This window comes from Bombina bombina, chromosome 1 (assembly GCF_027579735.1).
Source record: "Bombina bombina isolate aBomBom1 chromosome 1, aBomBom1.pri, whole genome shotgun sequence".
NCBI classification, from domain to species: Eukaryota; Metazoa; Chordata; class Amphibia; order Anura; family Bombinatoridae; genus Bombina; species Bombina bombina.
The window spans coordinates 413163275-413182660 of record NC_069499.1 but is presented as its reverse complement, the minus strand read 5'-3'; the positions used below and the strand labels follow the sequence as shown (position 1 = coordinate 413182660).

Below are 19386 nucleotides of genomic sequence, written 5' to 3'. Positions count from 1 at the left end.
CAAGAACGAGGCTTCTGTTGACCAGATATGTAAGGCAGCGACTTGGTCTTCACTGCACACTTTTGCCAAATTTTACAAATTTGATACTTTTGCTTCTTTCGGAGGCTATTTTTGGGAGAAAGGTTTTGCAAGCTGTGGTGCCTTCCGTTTAGGTAACCTGATTTGCTCCCTCCCTTCATCCGTGTCCTAAAGCTTTGGTATTGGTTCCCACAAGTAAGGATGACGCCGTGGACCGGACACACCAATGTTGGGAGAAAACAGAATTTATGCTTACCTGATAAATTACTTTCTCCAACGGTGTGTCCGGTCCACGGCCCGCCCTGGTTTTTAATCAGGTCCTGATGAATTATTTTCTCTAACTACAGTCACCACGGTACCATATGGTTTCTCCTATATATATTCCTCCTGTCGGTCGGTCGAATGACTGGGGTGGGGCGGAGCCTAGGAGGGACTATATGGCCAGCTTTGCTGGGACTCTTGCATTTCCTGTTGGGGAAGAGAATATCCCACAAGTAAGGTATGACGCTGTGGACCGGACACACCGTTGGAGAAAAGTAATTTATCAGGTAAGCATAAATTCTGTTATCCTCAAAAGGGGTACTGGCAACTGGCTAAGATGGTGTCTAAGGGCAAAGCCTGATGTTTTGGTATTATTGGATGTTAGTGGGTTATAAGTTTGTGTCGCTCTTTGTGCTGGTTCCATAAAGATAATTTAAGTTTGTGTGTGACTACTGAGCCTGATTGAGGTGGAGGTACCTTTCAAGATGTAGGAAACTCTCTACTGGTCCTCCAACTCTTTCTTCAGTCGGGGTATTGGAAGATTTCCAGTGTCTTGGGATTAGGGTTTTAGTGCTGTTTAGGCATGAGATCAAAACAGGGTCCCCTAGCATTACTGTCGTGCATTTGGGCATGAGTAGAAATGGTAAGATCTGTGGATCGTTTGGTAGCTGTTTGCCTATTGCGTCTGACATGCGCTCCAGTACCGTCAGCCAGAACGTATCTAGTTTATTACAATGCCACCATATGTGTGGCCCTTAATTGTGACACCCGACTTCTAATGAAGTGTCTTGAAGTTTCAGGGCAGGTCCGGGGTTTGTGGCAAAGTGAGGACATAGGGACAGAATATTAGAGATGTTAGTGGATGTGTTTATTAATTTATCCCATGTCATGAAAAAGTCAGAGAGTAGAGGGTTTTGTGCTATGTTAGAGGGTCTGTAAGCCCAGCGTTGCTTAGACCCAGTAAGTATCTATCAATCCGGACCCATTGTTTATTGTTATTGTTTGTGCACCAATCCAATAGCTTATGCAGCATTATAGCTTCTTTATAAATGAAGATATTAGGGACTCCCGACCCACCCCTGTCCTTGGTAAGTACATGTTCTTTCCAGCAATTCTGGGCCTAGCTCCCTGCCAAATGTATTGCTCTATTAGTGATTGTACAAATCCAAGATATTGATTTATTTTTCCAGCTTGATAAGTCTGTGGTTAGCGTTTTTTTCCATAGTTTAGTAGTTGGCTGTGTATACTGTTTCAACATCAGGTGCTAGGTAAATGCCCAAGTATTTCAGTTTAATTATTTGTCTTTTCAGGGGGGCAGTTTGGGATCAAATGATTCATTTCTCTTTCCCCATAATTTATATTTAAATATTCAGATTTTGTTAATCTTCTCAAAAGCCTCAAGGGCCCCTGTGAGGGAAGACTCTATCTGAGTAAGGGTGAGGAGAACATCATTGGTGTATAACCCGAATCCCTGTGATGAGGGTGTCATTTCTGATCTGTTGGGGCAAGTGTTTCAATGAATAAGGCAAATAAAGCAGGCGAGAAAGGACAGCCTTGCCTTGTGCCATTGTATATATTGAAGCTGTCTGACAAAACGCCATTAACCTTAATCCTAGCAGTGGGAGCCGAATATAGGGAAAATACTAATTCTAAGAATTTGTCGCCGAATTTCATTTTTCTGCATTACTGTTTTCAGGAAAAGCCAATTAACACGGTTGAAAGCTTTATCTGCGTCCATAGAAACAATAATGGTAGGGGTGCGAGTGGCCTGGGCATGGAAATAATCTGTAGTGTTTTCAGGGTGTTATCCCTAGCCACCCTTCCCGGGATGAAGCCTACCTAGTCTGTGTTGATTAATTTAGGTAAGTATCTGTTCAGTCTTGTTGCTAGTATCTTGGCGAAGATTTTTATGTCAGAATTTAAAGGGACAGTCTAGTCCAAAATAAACTTTCATGATTCAGATAGAGAATGTAATTTTAAACAATTTTCCAATTTACTTTTATCACTAATTTTGCTTTGTTCTCTTGGTATTAGTTGAAAGCTAAACCTAGTAGGTTCATATGCTAATTTCTAAGCCCTTGAAGGCCGCCTCTTCTCTCAGGGCATTATGACAGTTTTTCACCACTAGAGGGTGTTAGTTCACGTTTGTCATATAGATAACATTGTGCTCACATACGTGGAGTTCCAGTGAGCAAGCTCTGATTGGCTAAAATGGATGTCTGTCAAAAGAACTGAAATAAGGGGACAGTTTGCAGAGGCTTAGATACATGGTAATCACAGAGGTAAAAAGTGTATTTATATAACTGTGTTGGTAATGCAAAACTAGGGAATGGGTAATAAAGGAATTATCTATCTTTTCAAACATAAAAATTCTGGTGTAGACTGTCCCTTTAAGAGGGATATGGGACGGAAATTTCCGGGTCTATTTGGCATTTTCCCTGGTTTGGGGAGGACTGTGATGTGAGCCTCAAGTGAGTTACCTGAGAATCCTCCGGAGTGAATTAATGACGAGTTGAAGGTGTTTGTTAAGGGACAAGCGAGGTGGTGGATGTATGTCTTATAGTATGTCATGTTAAACCCATCTGGGCCAGGGTTTTTACCTCCAGGCATGTCTTTAATCGCGTTTTTTGTTTCGTCTCTATCTAAAGTTGGTAAGTTTAAGTCCTCAAGATAGGTTTCAATGTCTTGTTGGGTGGGGGTACTGTATAAGTTGTACAGGGTTGCGTAGTACTGTCAAACATGTCTGCTATATTTTTACTCTCCTTTTGAAGATTTCCATGTTTGTTAATAATAGAGTGGATGTGTGCATTTAATTGGGTTCTCTTAAGAGTTTTAGCGAGAGAGGACCCCTCTTTATCTTTGATATCAAAGTATTTTTGTTTCATCAGTGCTGCTTTCTTTTGGTGTTCTTTGATTAGGTGGTCTTTGAGGTCTTTCCTAGACTGTGTTAGTGATTCTAGTATGCTAGTGGCCTGTGGATGTTTTTTGTGCTCTTTTTCACAGTAACTAATTTGGGACATAGTAGAGTTTATAAATTGTCTGTTCGATTTTTTTCCTTGGCTTTGTGCGCTATCAGTTCACCTCTTATAACACACTTGTGCGTCTCCCAGAGGGTGGCTGAGGTTATGTGTTCTGTGTCATTTTCTCTAAAATAGTTTTCTATGGACTGGTCTACAGCCTGTTTAGTTAGTACATTCCCTAGTAGGAAGGCATCCATACGCCAGATGAAAGGGCGCTGTGGCATGTCTGGCCACGCCACCTCGCATTGTATGGGGGCATGATCCGACCATGTGATTGGTAAAATTTGCGAGTCAGTGATCATGGAGAGGCCCAACTGGTCTGTATGTATGTGATCTATGCTGGTGTATGTGTTGTGTGGGTGTGAGTAAAAGGTGTAGTCCCTGATGTCAGGATTAATGTTCCTCCAGCCGTAATAGGTTTAGGTTATTAGTTACCGATTTTAGGACTTGTTTAGGGGTATTAGTGATGCCTGTAGAGGTGTCCATTGTTGGATCCAGTGACAAATTAAAGTCGCCCCCTATGAATAGTGTCCCCTGGGTGTGTTCTAGTAGGAGGTTGGTTATGTGTCTGAATAAGGTGTGCTGTTCTTTATTTGGGAGTATATTGTTCAAGGTAATTGACCTATTGAATAATAAATCAGGTACCTGCCATCCTTGTCTTTCTCTATGTGGGTCGCTTGGAAGTGTAGGGGAATTTTTTAAGTAGAATGATTACCCTTTTATGGGACGAACATAGGACGGATTGGAGATACAACTAGGGCGAACTCCCAGACCAGCTGACGGTTAGGTGGAATCCGTAATACTTTAGGCTAGTCTGGCCTGATGGTGGCCTGATCATCCCTTCCTAGTTGCTCCTTGACTTTTTTTTTCTCTCTTCTTCTTCTCTCCTCTGCCCTACCCCCCCCCCCCCCCCCCAGAAGAGGTTCTTCGGGTTTCTCAACTTCCCATTGCCCCACGAGTTTGGTTTGATATGTCATGCTATAAAGTTTAAAAATTTACATGTTGTCCATTTCGGATTACTCTAATCTTGTAAAAGCACCTGTTTTTTTCTGACTCTCAGTGTGAAGTCTTGAAGTCGAGAACTCTGTCTTCTGATAAGTACCAGCTACCAGATCCCGTCTGTGGATCTATTTTACATTGTTGACGCCAGAGTGTTTAACTATCTAAAAACTGAGGCAACAATGAAAGACAATACCATAATTCAATTAGCATCTTGTTTATACGTGTTTACTATGGCGAACTTACTGATTTGTATTGTTGCCTGAGATGTTGTCCTTCATTTTGAGATTGTTACTCTGATTTCCATTGCCTTAATAAAAATATTTGAAAAAAAAAAAAAGAATGATTACCCCTCCCTTCCTGTACAGCCAATCGCTGTAGAAGCTTATTCTATATTTGTGACTCAGGAGTTTGGGTTTGTGACCTCTCTTAAAGTGTGTCTCCTGTATAAATAGGATATCACTGGGGACTTTGTAAAGGTCTTAAAAGGGTCATTGACCTCTTTTCCGGGCTATTCAGCCCTTTCACATTTATGGTTTGTAATGGATATGGTATGTGCCATGGTGGACGGTTATTGCGAGCAGAGTGTTAGCCTGTCTGCCTGATGTAGGTTTTACTCTGTGTCTGGTATGAGGTAAGTAATATAAGCTACCGCTGTACTATATACTGAGTCAATGTAACATGTTCAAAAATAATAGTGCAAAAAATTTTGAGGCTGTGCAATAACAGAAATAAGCAGTAAAAACACAATACAATAACACTTATAAAGGCAAATTTTAAACTCTTTTGTTTCAATTTCTTCTTTTCTTTTCTATCTGGAAAGTTCAATTAACAAAAAGTTACAGTCCTGCAACAATAAAAAAACAACTGGGGGTAGTATCCCCACTTCCAAACCTAAAGAATTGTGGGAAAAAGAAAAAAAATATTATGTCAGTACGACCTTTAAGCGCCATGGCTAGAATGGGATGTCAGTTCGAGGTGGGAGATGCCATGGATCTAATGGGCATCGAGACCTGATCCACACTTTCAGATACAGAGTGAGGTCCCTGGGCTGGCAGAATTGTGAGTTTTGTGTGGTTGGTTGTTTATCCGCTGAGAGTCTCTGGGGAGAGTTGACGGTCCTCTGGGTGCGTGATATTGAGTTGGAGGGTTTTGTTGAATCTTGGCAGGTCCTCCAGAGACCTGAAGGTGGCTGTTGTATCTCCCTTAGATGCGTAATGCTGACCGGGAATCCCCACCGTATGGGGGATCTGCTGGCTCCCTCAAGACTATGGTGATGAAACTCAGCTCCCTCCTCTTCTGCCAGTGTTGCTCGGCTGAGGTCTGCAAAGATCTGGATGTGGATTCCAGCATGCATTACTTTTTGTTTTTGTCTGGCCTGTTCTAAAGAATTTCTTCTCTGTCCCTTGTAATCTAATAGCTTTACAATTATGTCCCTGAGGGGGTGCCTTCGGAGGGGCTTTGCTCTCAGGCCCTGTGGGCCTCTTTCAATGCGTATATCTGCGGTGCTATTTGGGCACTTCAGGGTCCTGAACAAGTCCTGGAGGCAGCCTTCTATGGGCGTTTGGCTGGATTGTCTCTGGATCCCACGTATGCGCAGGTTGTTACGCCTGCCTCTGTTGGTCCAGGTCCTCATATTCTCCATCAGTTTGATGTATAGTTTCTTCCTTGATCGTATGCAACTTTGGAAATGTACTGTATGTCATTATTGACCATGTTGTGGCTCTCCTCGAAGACCGAGACCCTTTGTGTACTTTAGATAGGTCTCTTTTTAGTTCCCCGTACCAGTTTTTGACCTCTCCTAAGATATCTTTAATATCATCTTTTGTGCATAGCTTTTTGCAGATCATCTTTCGTAATGGCAGGCACGCGTGTAGTTTTCTTCTCGTGTTGCTGCTGTTCTGTGGATGCGGCCATTTTCGTTGGGTTTTGCGGCTAGTCTTGTTGTTTGAGGGGAATTGTTTGCATTAGCTTGGAGCTGTTTACGTGTTGGTCTTAGAGTTTCTGCAGCCAGGCATATCCAGGAGGCGCTTATTATCAGGGAGGGTTCAGATGCCTAAAAGGCTGGGTGCATGCAGAGTGGGGGTGGCAGTGTGAGGTCAATGTAGCCCTGGCGGGCTGTCGCAGTCCAGACCCCAGCGCAGTATGCGTGTAAAGTATTGTAAAGGCGAGCTTCCCTACCTGAGATGGCAATCTATATGCTGAGGCTTAGCGCAGGGGTTTTGGATAATGAGGACCCTGAGATTTGTGTCCATGGCAGTTCATGCAGTGTGCTGTGGCATTTGTGGTGTATGCGAGAGCCAGCTCACTTCTGTGTTCTTCCAGTGTCCCTGTATAGAGAAGCCTGTTTCCTGTAGCTTAGAGAAGGTTCTGGCTGGGGAGTTCCAAGACAGTGCCCTGTGTGGTGGATCTTCTTTTGTAAAAGCAGCTGAGGAAGGTGGCAACTAAGGGCCAGCTCCAGGCTCTGCCCCTGTATGGAAAATGCACTGCAGTTAATTTTTAGTGCGTAGAGGCAGGGGAGCTGTAGCAAATTGCGTGCAGGGCCGCACTTCTGGTTTGGGAAAACCGGCTTTGTTTTTGCGGTGTGGGCTAGAAACAATTCATGCACCTGTGTTGCCATTTTTGTGGCGATCCCCCAGGTCTATGCATGCGGTCTGGAAGTGGGGCTTAGGAGCTCCTGAATTATGCAGCCATCTCCCTGACCGGCTAGGTTACGCCCCCGAACAGGTTTTTTTTAATCATGTTTGTTATGTGATTCAATCTGCTTATGTGTAGTGTTAACTAGGATCCTGGCTTTGAACATAAAGGCCTTTGGAAGTGATGCAACCTTATGGTTGGGCGTGCTTTTTTTGGATTGTACGGTTCACCTTTTGATTGGGCGTGTTTACGATCTGGTCTTCCATTTCCGCATTCCTGACCGTGTGGCGTTGGAAAAATTTCTGGCCTGCCAGTGTCTAGTGCATAGGAGGTGGTGAGTGCCCCAGCCATTGTGGGTGTCAGGTTCCGTTTAAATTTTGTTTTCTTATAATCCATATTATTATATTCTCTATACAGTTATGGAGAAATCTGTTTCAAATTTCAGATTCAGATTCTTTGACTTGTTAAGAATGCAAATTGGCCCTGTTGACACATGTCAATCAGTTATGTTCTGTATGCCGTATTAAAGCCCCTTGTTCCTCGGGCTCGGGGAAATAAGGGACCTACTACTACACATGCGGGTAACCCAGATAATGTTTATCCCTCCTTGCAGGACGGCTTGTTCCCCCCGGAGGTCGCAGCACATTTTTGCTTTCACATATTTTTTGGCGATTATGCGCCTGCAAAGTCCAGACGTTTATTTGCGTTTTTCTTCGTGCCCTATTGTCCCGGGTCTCCCGGCCTTGGGTGGGCCTTTGCAGTTCCCTGCGGGTGTAGCTGTCCCTGAGTGTTGTGCCTTTCATTACAGAATAGCGCGCCTTCAAGTTTTACTCAGACACGTTTTTGAGTTGTTAGAGGACCCTATCCTTAACGGATACGGGAATCTGCAGTATTCTACTTTGAATGGCTCACCTCATTAGACATGAGGGAATGACGTAATCTCCTATTTGTCGGTTTACTGAGATCCTTCCAAGTTTGTTGGAAGATCAGGGTTCTGTTTGGCTGGTCCTACGGGTATGCATGTTCTTCTTGGGAGTTAACCTACGGATTGCCTTATATTTTCTTTTATCCAGTTAGGATGTCTTTTATTTTTGATTATATGTTTCCATCGGGAACTTTCTCTGGGATCGATCCTCGCTGTTTGCTTCTGCGGAAATTTGTTACAGGACACGTTGGTCCTATGTTTGTCTGTTATCTTTTCCCCTCTGAGGGAGGATTTAGGCAGCTTGACAGTTATGGCCCTGTCTGCAGGCTGGTCCTGCTCGGGTTCAGTTCTTCTGTCTCGTGGCTTGTTCAGACACGTGGTGCCTGTTCTGCCCGGCTGGGCCGGTTGAGGCACTGAGTGCTCACTTTAATATATATCAGCAACATAAGAAAAGGAGACATTTTTTAAAATAATACAGTCCTTTCAAAACAAAGGAATGTTTTATCAACATGGCAAAATACAATAAGGAAGAAAAAAAGAATCAGTATGAATAAATTATACCAGCCAACACTGAAGTTTGGATTATTGACATCAAATATTCTGTGGTATAAATGGGCAGTAGTAGCAAAAACAGTTTTTGATTAGACCAGTCAATTATGTATAAAAATACTGTAGAACATAATATAAGAAATCCCCTTTCTTTAAAGGCCTTTCCACATATAGACAATAAATTACAGAAGAAGGTTAAACATTTAAGTATTTTATCCAATACATTACTAGCTTGGAAAAATATATGTAGATATTTTCACATTAACAATAAGATTTCAAATTATTTGCCTATACAAGGAAATCCAGATTTTGTGGCAGTTTATACAACTAAAGCGTTTAAAATATGGGAAAGAAAAGGCTTAGACAGAGTTCTGCAACTTATAGATACAAATAATAGGGTTATAACATCCACACATGGGGGGCATATTTAACAATGTGCGAGCGGACATAATACAAAGTAGCATATCATGTCCGCTGCACATTGCTGCCCATCGATAAATGCAGACAGCATTTGCTGTCGGCATTTATCATTGCACCAGCAGTTCTTGTAAACTGCTGGTGCAATGCCGCCCCCTGCAGATTCACGGCCAATCGTCCTCTAGCAAAGGGGTGTCATTCAATACCGCTGCTTCATAACTTCTTGATAAGATCTATACAGAGCTTGATAAATATGCCCCCATGGTATGGTTTGAAAGTTAGTTGTATTTGAAAATGCAATGGCCTTTGGAAAGATGGAGTATGAAAAACTGGGGTTTTATATAAACAACTGGTAGTAAGAGACTCTGCAATGTTATTAGGAAATATTTCTTTGAAATGGTCTTAATTTTTATCAAAATAAATTTGACAACTTAATATAAAAATAGTGTAAAAAAGTTATAACTGCTACAAGTTCAATAAGCTTTAGAGAGTCACATTCATTACATGTTGCATTTTATACACCATATCTAAATGGACACAACTGAAAAATAGTAACTATTTGAAGTGTTGTTTTAATAACCCTGATTTACTGCCTTGTATTTGGTAAATGCAAGTGTGCTTAATATATGCTGTTAAGATTGGGCTTCACATGCCTCTTACAGTTCACAGGCAAATGTCTTACAGTTCACAGGCAAAAGGATATACTCCTCCGACGTACCTTATATCATATTTGTCCATGATACGATCCCACCATAAACACTATGGGCACCCTGGAGACAAACTTTAACCTTTACTTCAAATGTAGCAGAGTAGAGGGTATCGCCAATCATGGACCACACTGTGGGTTTACTTCTCAGACTATCTTGTCCTCGCCACTCCAAACGTCCTACCCGGCGTATCCCTTCCACTGACTGGAACAGGGTGATGACGTCGTCATAGGGAAACCTGAGCCTGGATCAGGGCCTCATCCATGGATACCAATGAAAGAAGACTGTGCTGGTCAAATATGAATTAATGCAAAAAAGATGGTCTCTTTCCATAAAACAAATAAACTTTATTAATAAACTTAAAAATTCATATGGAGAATATAGCAAACACAGCAAGTATACAGGACAGCATAACACCAGTTAGCTTACGCATTTCAACAATCAGCCGTAATCATAACCTTACTGGTAATGACACTCATACTATTTAAAATGCTTGTACTTCACATCAATTAGTTAAAAGAAATGTGCGCCCTCTCTGACAACACCTGCTGAATACTTAATATAATTAAATGACATTCAAAAGCCTACCTAGCACGTTAAAAGAAATGGAAAACAATCAAATAAAGTATATACATAGCTATACGTGAATTTTAGTAAAATAGTAGATTATGTCTACGCCGACATTGCAGTCACTATTCCTCAATGCAAGGAATTAAGAATGTAGAGACACAGTCACATTTGGCAATAAACAGCTGACACCATGTCCTATTAAAGATAGTAAAAAAGTTACAATACACATATAGTTTTAGATCTCCAATTGCTGCATGAACACTTGAGACTATATACTAAATGATAGTAACCAATTCATGGTAACCACAAGGATACTCGTGAACAATAGTTGCTAATCCAAAAAATGCACATAATCATAGTATCCACCTTGGAGTACAGTATGTAAAACGCAAAATTAAAAAACGCAAAATGGAAAAACATACAATCCCTAATAAATATAACCCCACTCTACACTACATACACAACCTCCCATTAGTGAATTGGTATTACATGTATGGGTTAACAAAGGGGCCATTATTTCTAATAGTTTATAATGTCATATTTAGAATGTAAGCCAAGAGGGATCCTAGTTTTGAGTCTTAAGATCCAGCATTTCTCCCGCTTGGCCAGTAACCAATCCAGATCACCCCCTCTCTTCCGCTTAGTCACCGTTTCAATAGCACACCATCGAAAGGTGTTCAGCTCACAATTGTGCTTTTCTGCAATGTGCTGAACTAAAGGAGTGGAAGATCTGCCTGTACTGATCGTAGATAAATGTTCCCTGATATGGGAATTGATATCTCTGGAAGTTAACCCTATATACTGAATACTAAACTGTTCACAGCTGATGAGATTAATCACGTATGTTGCGGTACATTTTAGACAAGACTTGATATTGAACACTTCATTGGTTACATGGGATTTAAAGGTTTTAGTTATTGTCACATATTCACATGGTTTACACTTTCTGTGACCACATCTATACATCCCCAGATGTCTCAAACCATCCACAAGACCCCACCCTTGAGTTATTTTTTTTCTTTAGCACATCTTTTTTCCCTGCTCCTTTATGACTCTTATTCCATTTTCCTAACTCACTTTGCTTGGCTATATTTAAACTGAGGTATGTGTGAGGTGAGAGGTTTTTTGTAGGGGCTCTTGGGGTTGGGAATTTGTGCCTCCTAGTGATAGAGAAGAGTAATTCCCAAAAGAAATGGATGGTGGACTCTCACCACCATGAAATAAATACAATTATCAGGTAATCATAAAATATATTGTTTACATTTTGAGCAGAAAAAAATAGGTAAAAAATAGTTGACTCATTATCCTTGCACAAGAAATCAGATATTTAGATGTTGGATCATCATCTCATCCACCGAGGTTATCAAGACTCCTAAAAATGCTAAATTAACTTCTTTTGTTAGAACAATATAATAAACAATTACATTTGGAGACAAAAACTAAAAAATATTTGGAAAAATGGAAGTTATTTATTAAACTGCAAAAAAGGCAAATTTTCAGATATTTTTAAATACAAAGTATATGTTTGAACAAAATCTGGGAGGCAGATGGATCTTGGTGGATGGTAGGGAATGGTGTTCTAGAATGAGGGGATAGGGGCAGGGAAAATAATTTATTTATTTTCTCTCTCTTGCCTATGTACATGTATTTGTATTCATATATGTATTTATATTCGTATTTACAGAGATATTTTATAAGAACTTATGTTGTTGTTTGTTAAATAAGGAAAATGTTCTTAGCTGGAAATACTAGATATGTTCTAAATCTAATGTAAATAGATAGAGTTAACAGTAATGCCAAAGATTGTGTTAAATGCTTTATAAAACAAATGGCTCTAAATGTGAGTATAATTTTTCAGATGTAGATCATGTTCATTGCTATTAGTACTATTGTACCATTGATGATGCTATTTTAATTTTAATGTATAAAAATGTGTTTGGTTAGATGTATGATGGTAATAAATATAATGACATTTTTTAAAATGTAATAAAAAGAACTTCAGGACTTTGGAAATCATGGCCAGTTAACTCCCTCTTCCCATAGACTTCTATGGGATGCTCTAAAGAAAGCCTATTCCATTTACCTCTCTCCTGCTGACGCCAACACTGCGCTAGATCAACTGCGCTAAAGTCAAAGGTGCATTAGAAATACTTAAAATTTCCGTTATTCACTTAGAAAAAAATAATCTTATATATATATATATATATATATATATATATATATATATCTATATATATATATATATATCTATATATATATATATACAGTACCTATATTTCTATAAAAAGATCATTTTTTTCTAAGTGAAGAACATTTCAAGTATGTCTATTAAAAACATATTAAAACATTAAAAATGAAAATGCATATTTCAAGGTATTTGACCTCACAAATGCTCTTTTGGCTGAATGGGCACACATTTCCACAGACACACGCCAAAATCTTGTTGAAAGATTTCCCAGAGAATAGGTAGTGGCTGTTATAGTCATGAAGGACGGGGGCTCCATATTAATGCCAATATTTGGGATGTTGAACAAGCTTATATATATATGTGATGGTCAGGTGTCCAATGTCAAATATAAGCTAAAATTGTTTTGTATGTTTGTGATAACCAAAACAAAGGGCTGTATGGATTGTATAAAAAAAACAGCGTTTGTTTTACTTGGTCTTAAGAATTATATTTATCCAATGTGCTTTAAAATTTAAAAAGTACCAAATACATTTTAAACTAAGTATATAAACATCGCTTTTTGCTGAATGTGCAATAGTAATGAAAACTTTCAGAAAGGTCCATTCATTTATTATTCATATAGTTTTTGCATATTACAGAAATAACTTGGAGTCACAGCTGCAAACATTCCTTGAAGAGAGTAAAATGAAATATCCGTTTTTTTCAGAAATGATTGTCTTTGGTAAGTGCAAACATCTGCTTAATTTTGATACTTTGCTTAAAATGTTACTCAGTATTGAGTCATTATGGCAATCATAGTATGATTAACACGAGAGTTGTGTTTTGCTACACTGATGTTACATGTGACTGTGGATGAATTATGTCTGGACCAAATAGCAAAATATGTAGGGCTAGATTCCAAGTAGAGCAGTATTTACTGCTTCCGCTAGATCGCTTATTGCACTAGAATTAATCTTTTTGTGCGTGTCGGGTTGCGCTGGTATTACGAGTTGAAAGTAAAAAGTTATCACACTAGTGCTAACCTCACAAGCGCAAACAGGTTATTTCTAGTGCAATTACACTGTCTCACAAAAGATAACCTCTTCCCCACTGAAGTCAATGGAGAAAAAACACCCAAGTCGCGTGCTAACCTGAACTCATATTCTCATATGCGCTAACCCGACATATAAATATGAATATTTAACATTCCAATGTTCTGCACATATATATATCTGATGGTATTTTGTACAATATATATTTATACCTATATATATATATATATATATATATATATATATATATATATATATATATATATATATATATACAGGGAGTGCAGAATTATTAGGCAAGTTGTATTTTTGAGGATTAATTTATTATTGAACAACAACCATGTTCTCAATGAACCCAAAAAACTCATTAATATCAAAGCTGAATATTTTTGGAAGTAGTTTTTAGTTTGTTTTTAGTTTTAGCTATTTTAGGGGGATATCTGTGTGTGCAGGTGACTATTACTGTTCATAATTATTAGGCAACTTAACAAAAAACAAATATATACCCATTTCAATTATTTATTTTTACCAGTGAAACCAATATAACATCTCAACATTCACAAATATACATTTCTGACATTCAAAAACAAATCAGTGACCAATATAGCCACCTTTCTTTGCAAGGACACTCAAAAGCCTGCCATCCATGGATTCTGTCAGTGTTTTGATCTGTTCACCATCAACATTGCGTGCAGCAGCAACCACAGCCTCCCAGACACTGTTCAGAGAGGTGTACTGTTTCCCTCCTTGTAAATCTCACATTTGATGATGGACCACAGGTTCTCAATGGGGTTCAGATCAGGTGAACAAGGAGGCCATGTCATTAGATTTTCTTCTTTTATACCCTTTCTTGCCAGCCACGCTGTGGAGTACTTGGACGCGTGTGATGAAGCATTGTCCTGCATGAAAATCATGTTTTTCTTGAAGGATGCAGACTTCTTCCTGTACCACTGCTTGAAGAAGGTGTCTTCCAGAAACTGGCAGTAGGACTGGAAGTTGAGCTTGACTCCATCCTCAACCCGAAAAGGCCCCACAAGCTCATCTTTGATGATACCAGCCCAAACCAGTACTCTACCTCCACCTTGCTGGCGTCTGAGTCGGACTGGAGCTCTCTGCCCTTTACCAATCCAGCCACGGGCCCATCCATCTGGCCCATCAAGACTCACTCTCATTTCATCAGTCCATAAAACCTTAGAAAAATCAGTTTGAGATATTTCTTGGCCAGTCTTGACGTTTCAGCTTGTGTGTCTTGTTCAGTGGTGGTCGTCTTTCAGCCTTTCTTACCTTGGCCATGTCTCTGAGTATTGCACACCTTGTGCTTTTGGGCACTCCAGTGATGTTGCAGCTCTGAAATATGGCCAAACTGGTGGCAAGTGGCATCTTGGCAGCTGCACGCTTGACTTTTCTCAGTTCATGGGCAGTTATTTTGCGCCTTGGTTTTTCCACACGCTTCTTGCGACCCTGTTGACTATTTTGAATGAAACGCTTGATTGTTCGATGATCACCGCTTCAGAAGCTTTGCAATTTTAAGAGTGCTGCATCCCTCTGCAAGATATCTCACTATTTTTTACTTTTCTGAGCCTGTCAAGTCCTTCTTTTGACCCATTTTGCCAAAAGAAAGGAAGTTGCCTAATAATTATGCACACCTGATATAGGGTGTTGATGTCATTAGACCACACCCCTTCTCATTACAGAGATGCACATCACCTAATATGCTTAATTGGTAGTAGGCTTTCGAGCCTATACAGCTTGGAGTAAGACAACATGCATAAAGAGGATGATGTGGTCAAAATACTAATTTGCCTAATAATTCTGCACTCCCTGTATATACATGCATGATTATATATAGGTATAGATATATACAGATATATATAGGAATATCTATTTACAAATACATAGAATATATTCTGCTTTGTGCAGAACTTTGGAATGTGAAATATTTTCAGTAAATATACACTATAACACTTTTTTAAAAAAATGAATATTGCAGAAATATGGTTTTACAGGTTTTCATTTACTTAACTGCAAATGGCTCCAATGCACTTCTATATATGTGCATATATGTGTACATATGTATTGATGTGTTTATAGGTGTATATATGTCGGTAAATACATATTTACATTAAAAAATGCATATGTACACATACATAGACATATACACTCACCGACCACTTTATAAGGTACACCTGTTCAATTGCTTGGTTACACAAATTGCTAATCAGCCATTTACATGGCATCAACTCAATGCATTTAGGCATCTAGACGTGGTGAAGACGACTTGCTGAAGATTTAAGTGACTTTTAACGTAGCATGGTGTTTGGTGCTAGACAGGCTGGTCTGAGTACTTAAAGAACTGCTGATCTACTGGGATTTTCACTCACAACCATCTTTAAGGTTTACAGAGAATGGTCTGAAAAATAAAAAATATCCAGTGTGTGGCAGTTGTGTGGACGAAAATGCCTTGTTAATGTCAGAGGTTAGAGGAGAATGGGCAGACTGGTTTGAGATGATAGAAAGGTAACAGTAACTTAAATAACCACTCGTTACAACCAAAGTGTGCAGAATACCATGGGGCCTATTTACTTATGTGCGAGCGTACACTCTCAGCATTTATCATTGCACCAGCAGTTCTTGTGAACTGCTGGTGCAGTACCACCCCCCTGCAGATTTGTGGCCGCTAGCATGAAGTGTCAATCAACCTGATCGTATTAGATCGGGTTGATTTCCTGTGATGTCTGTCCGCCGCCTCAGAGTAGGCAGACTGGTTATGGATCAGCGTTCTCGCCAGAAACACAGGGCATTAAGCTCCATACGGAGCTTGATAAATAGGCCCCCATGTCTGAACGCATAACATTTTGAACCTTGAAGCAGATGGGCTACAGCAGCAGAAGACCAATGCCGGGTGCCACTCCTGTCAGCTAAGAACAGGAAACTGAGGCTACAATTCACACAGGTTCACCAAAATTGACAATAAAAGATTGGAAAAACGTTGCCTGGTCTGATGAGTCTCAATTTCAGCTGCAACAGTCAGATGTTAGGGTCAAAATTTGGCATAAAAAATATGAAAGCATGGATCCATCCTATCTTGTATCAACAGTTCAGGCTGGTGGTGTAATGGTGTGGGGGCTATTTTCTTGGCACACTTTGGGCCCCTTAGTACCAATTGAGCACTGTTTAAATGCATGGCCTTCCCGAGTATTGTTGATGACCATATCCATCCCTGTATGACTACAGTGTACCCATCTTCTGATGGCTACTTCCATCAGGATAATGCACCATGTCACAAACTCAAATCATCTTAAACTGGTTTCTTGAACATGCCAATGAGTTCACTGTACTCCAATGGCCTCCACAGTCACCAGATCTCAATCTAATAAAGCACCTTTGGGATGTGGTGGAATGGTAGATTCGCATCATGGATGTGCAGCCGACAAATTTGCAGCAACTGGGTAATGCTATCATGTCAATATGGACCAAAATGTCTGAGGAATGTTTCCAACACCTTGTTGAATCTATGCCACGAAGAATTAAGGCAGTTCTGAATACAAAAGGGAGTCCAACCCGGTACTAGCAAGGTGTACCTAATAAAGTGGCCAGTGAGTGTGTGTGTATATATATATATATATATATATATATATATATATATTGAAACAATAATACACAGCGCTACACAGGTCAAGTAAGCACATGCTGAAGTTACCCTTATAATGAAATGAGTGTATAAATATTTAATTCCACTGCCCATAGAAGTATACTATAGCACAGATCACACGCCTAAACGAAAGGTGAATACACTTAAAAAAAAAAAAAAAAAAAATATTTGATAGGTGGAATATATAATACAATTATTTGGTAGGTGGAATATATGAATTATACATATAACACTTGAAACAGTAAATAGCTTAAATCAATCTCTGATGGAGTCCAAACCAAGTTCGTGTGAAACTCTTCTAGAGGATCAAAAATACTAATAAGTCCCACTTTTAAGGGAAATAAACGTTGTACGCAATCTTCATATATATATATATGCACTTAGCTTGGTTTGAATCTTGCAAGCGGCTGTACAATCCAGGTAAACACAGTGCCGACTTGAATATCCGCTCAATGTAATGGGGAAAGCTAAAGAATCCGTCCGGAGCAGCTGATTATTCACAGGACTCCAGCTGTGAATGTCCCGAGGCGGTGAGCTGTACAAAGTGGGAAAAGAAGAACACAGCGCATCCGCGATTCACAGCAACGTTTATTCACAAATTCAACAACACATAAAATTGCACACTTACAAGATGTCAGTGTAAAGTAAGCACTTAGCCCACTGGCTTGATGAAGACCGCCTGTAGCAGTTCCTGGGGAGATTACCTCGGACGCCGATCAGCAGCACCTGGAGTCTCCTTATGATTGTTTGTAGGTACCTATAACCCTACGCATTTCTTCTGCTGACAGGCAGACTTTTTCAAGGGATGTATCGACATCCAAAGTTTGCTACCTTTTAGCCGTAGTAGGAAGTGAGACTCCAGGTGCTGCTGGTCGGCGTCCGAGGTGATCTCCCCAGGAACTGCTACAGGCGGTCTTCATCAAGCCAGTGGGCTAAGTGCTTACCTTACACTGACATCTTGTAAGTGTGCAATGTTATGTGTTGTTGAATTTGTGAATAAACGCTGCTGTGAATCGCGGATGTGCTGTGTTCTTCTTTTCCCACTATATATATATATATATATATATATATATACACATTTTTGGAGTTTTGCATGGAATGTGTCAGATTTGGCTTTTTTCCCCTCCACTTTTTTGTGTCATACCAATACAAACAAATGAAATAAACATGAGAATGAGAAGTGGTGCATTATTTGACAGAAATGCAGGGATGCCAATATTTTTGGCCATGACTATGTGTATATATATATATATATATATATATATATATATATATATATTGCATTGGTGTAAGTGGGGGAAGAAAATATATACATTCATTGGTGTCAGTGGGCTGGTATCACTTAGCCGCGGTGCCCAGGTCCAGTCCTATTTACTCTTTGTCCTACATTGTTCTTCCACTGAACTGCTGCCATATGTGTGCACTGGCTCTCTGACAGGCCTGTCCGGTATTTCTTATGTGTGGAGCAGCAGGCCTGTCATAGCTCGCAGTGGGGGCATTTCAGGTCATGGCCCACCAGAAGGGCTGTCAAGGCCCTTTACTGGGCTGTGGCCTGGCTGTTGAGAAACCAGGTTTTAGATAGAGTTTAATTAATCAGTTGTAATGTAGTTGCTCTATTGCTTACTTTTTAATATAGATATAAACTATAAATACCCTGCCCTCCACTGCCTTCTTCAAGAAATGAATTTTGAGCTAACTGTTTGAATTATTGTCCAATCAGTGCTCTCCCCATATGACACTTTTGTTGTAGCTAGAGTGCTGATTGGAGAACAATTTAAACCATTAGCTCATAGAAATTTTAGAATTTTATATCTATTTTAAAAAATAAGCTATAGCTCAACTTTATTACAACTGATGAATGAAACTCCATCTAAAATATTACTAACATTCCGGATCTGATTTTAAAAAGGGGAGAGTTTACCATCACTTTAAATGCTATCAGTATAATTTACAGATGACAAACAACTGCATGTATAGTGCACTCTACATGGCTTCCGAAACATTCCACAGCCATTCCTAACCCCAAATCTTTTTCATCTTTATGAATCTGTTGGAAAAAATAACATTCTTAAAATAATACTCAATACTTGTTGTGAGGTAATATTTTCTTTCCTAAGATATGGAGAGCCAACAACGTCATTCCAATTACTAGTGGGAATATCACTCCTTGCCAGCAGGAGGAAGCAAAGATTACCACAGAAAAGCTGTTAATTGTCACTCCCCTACCCATAATCCCCAGTTCTCTTTGCCTCTGTCAATGGAGGAGGTGAAATTTGGTGTCTGAAGAAATTAAATCCTTTTTCGAGTACTTTTCCCTGTAAGCAAGGATTTGGGTTTAGCTGAGTTCATGTTTATCTCTTCATTAGAGTAGTGGTGGCTTTTAAGAAGTTAGGAAGTTGTGAGGTAGTCCTT

At 39.7% G+C, this 19386-nt stretch overlaps 1 protein-coding gene across 1 annotated transcript in view; it reads left to right on the top strand.

Annotated features, from left to right (window-relative positions):
* The window catches only part of CCDC148 (coiled-coil domain containing 148), a 633004-nt gene that overhangs the window by 262129 nt on the left and 351489 nt on the right, over nucleotides 1-19386 (top strand). Inside the window, exon 5 of the mRNA XM_053698320.1 lies at nucleotides 12930-13012. Coding sequence (XP_053554295.1) covers nucleotides 12930-13012 — 83 coding nt within the window. The remainder of the gene's footprint in view (nucleotides 1-12929; nucleotides 13013-19386) is intronic.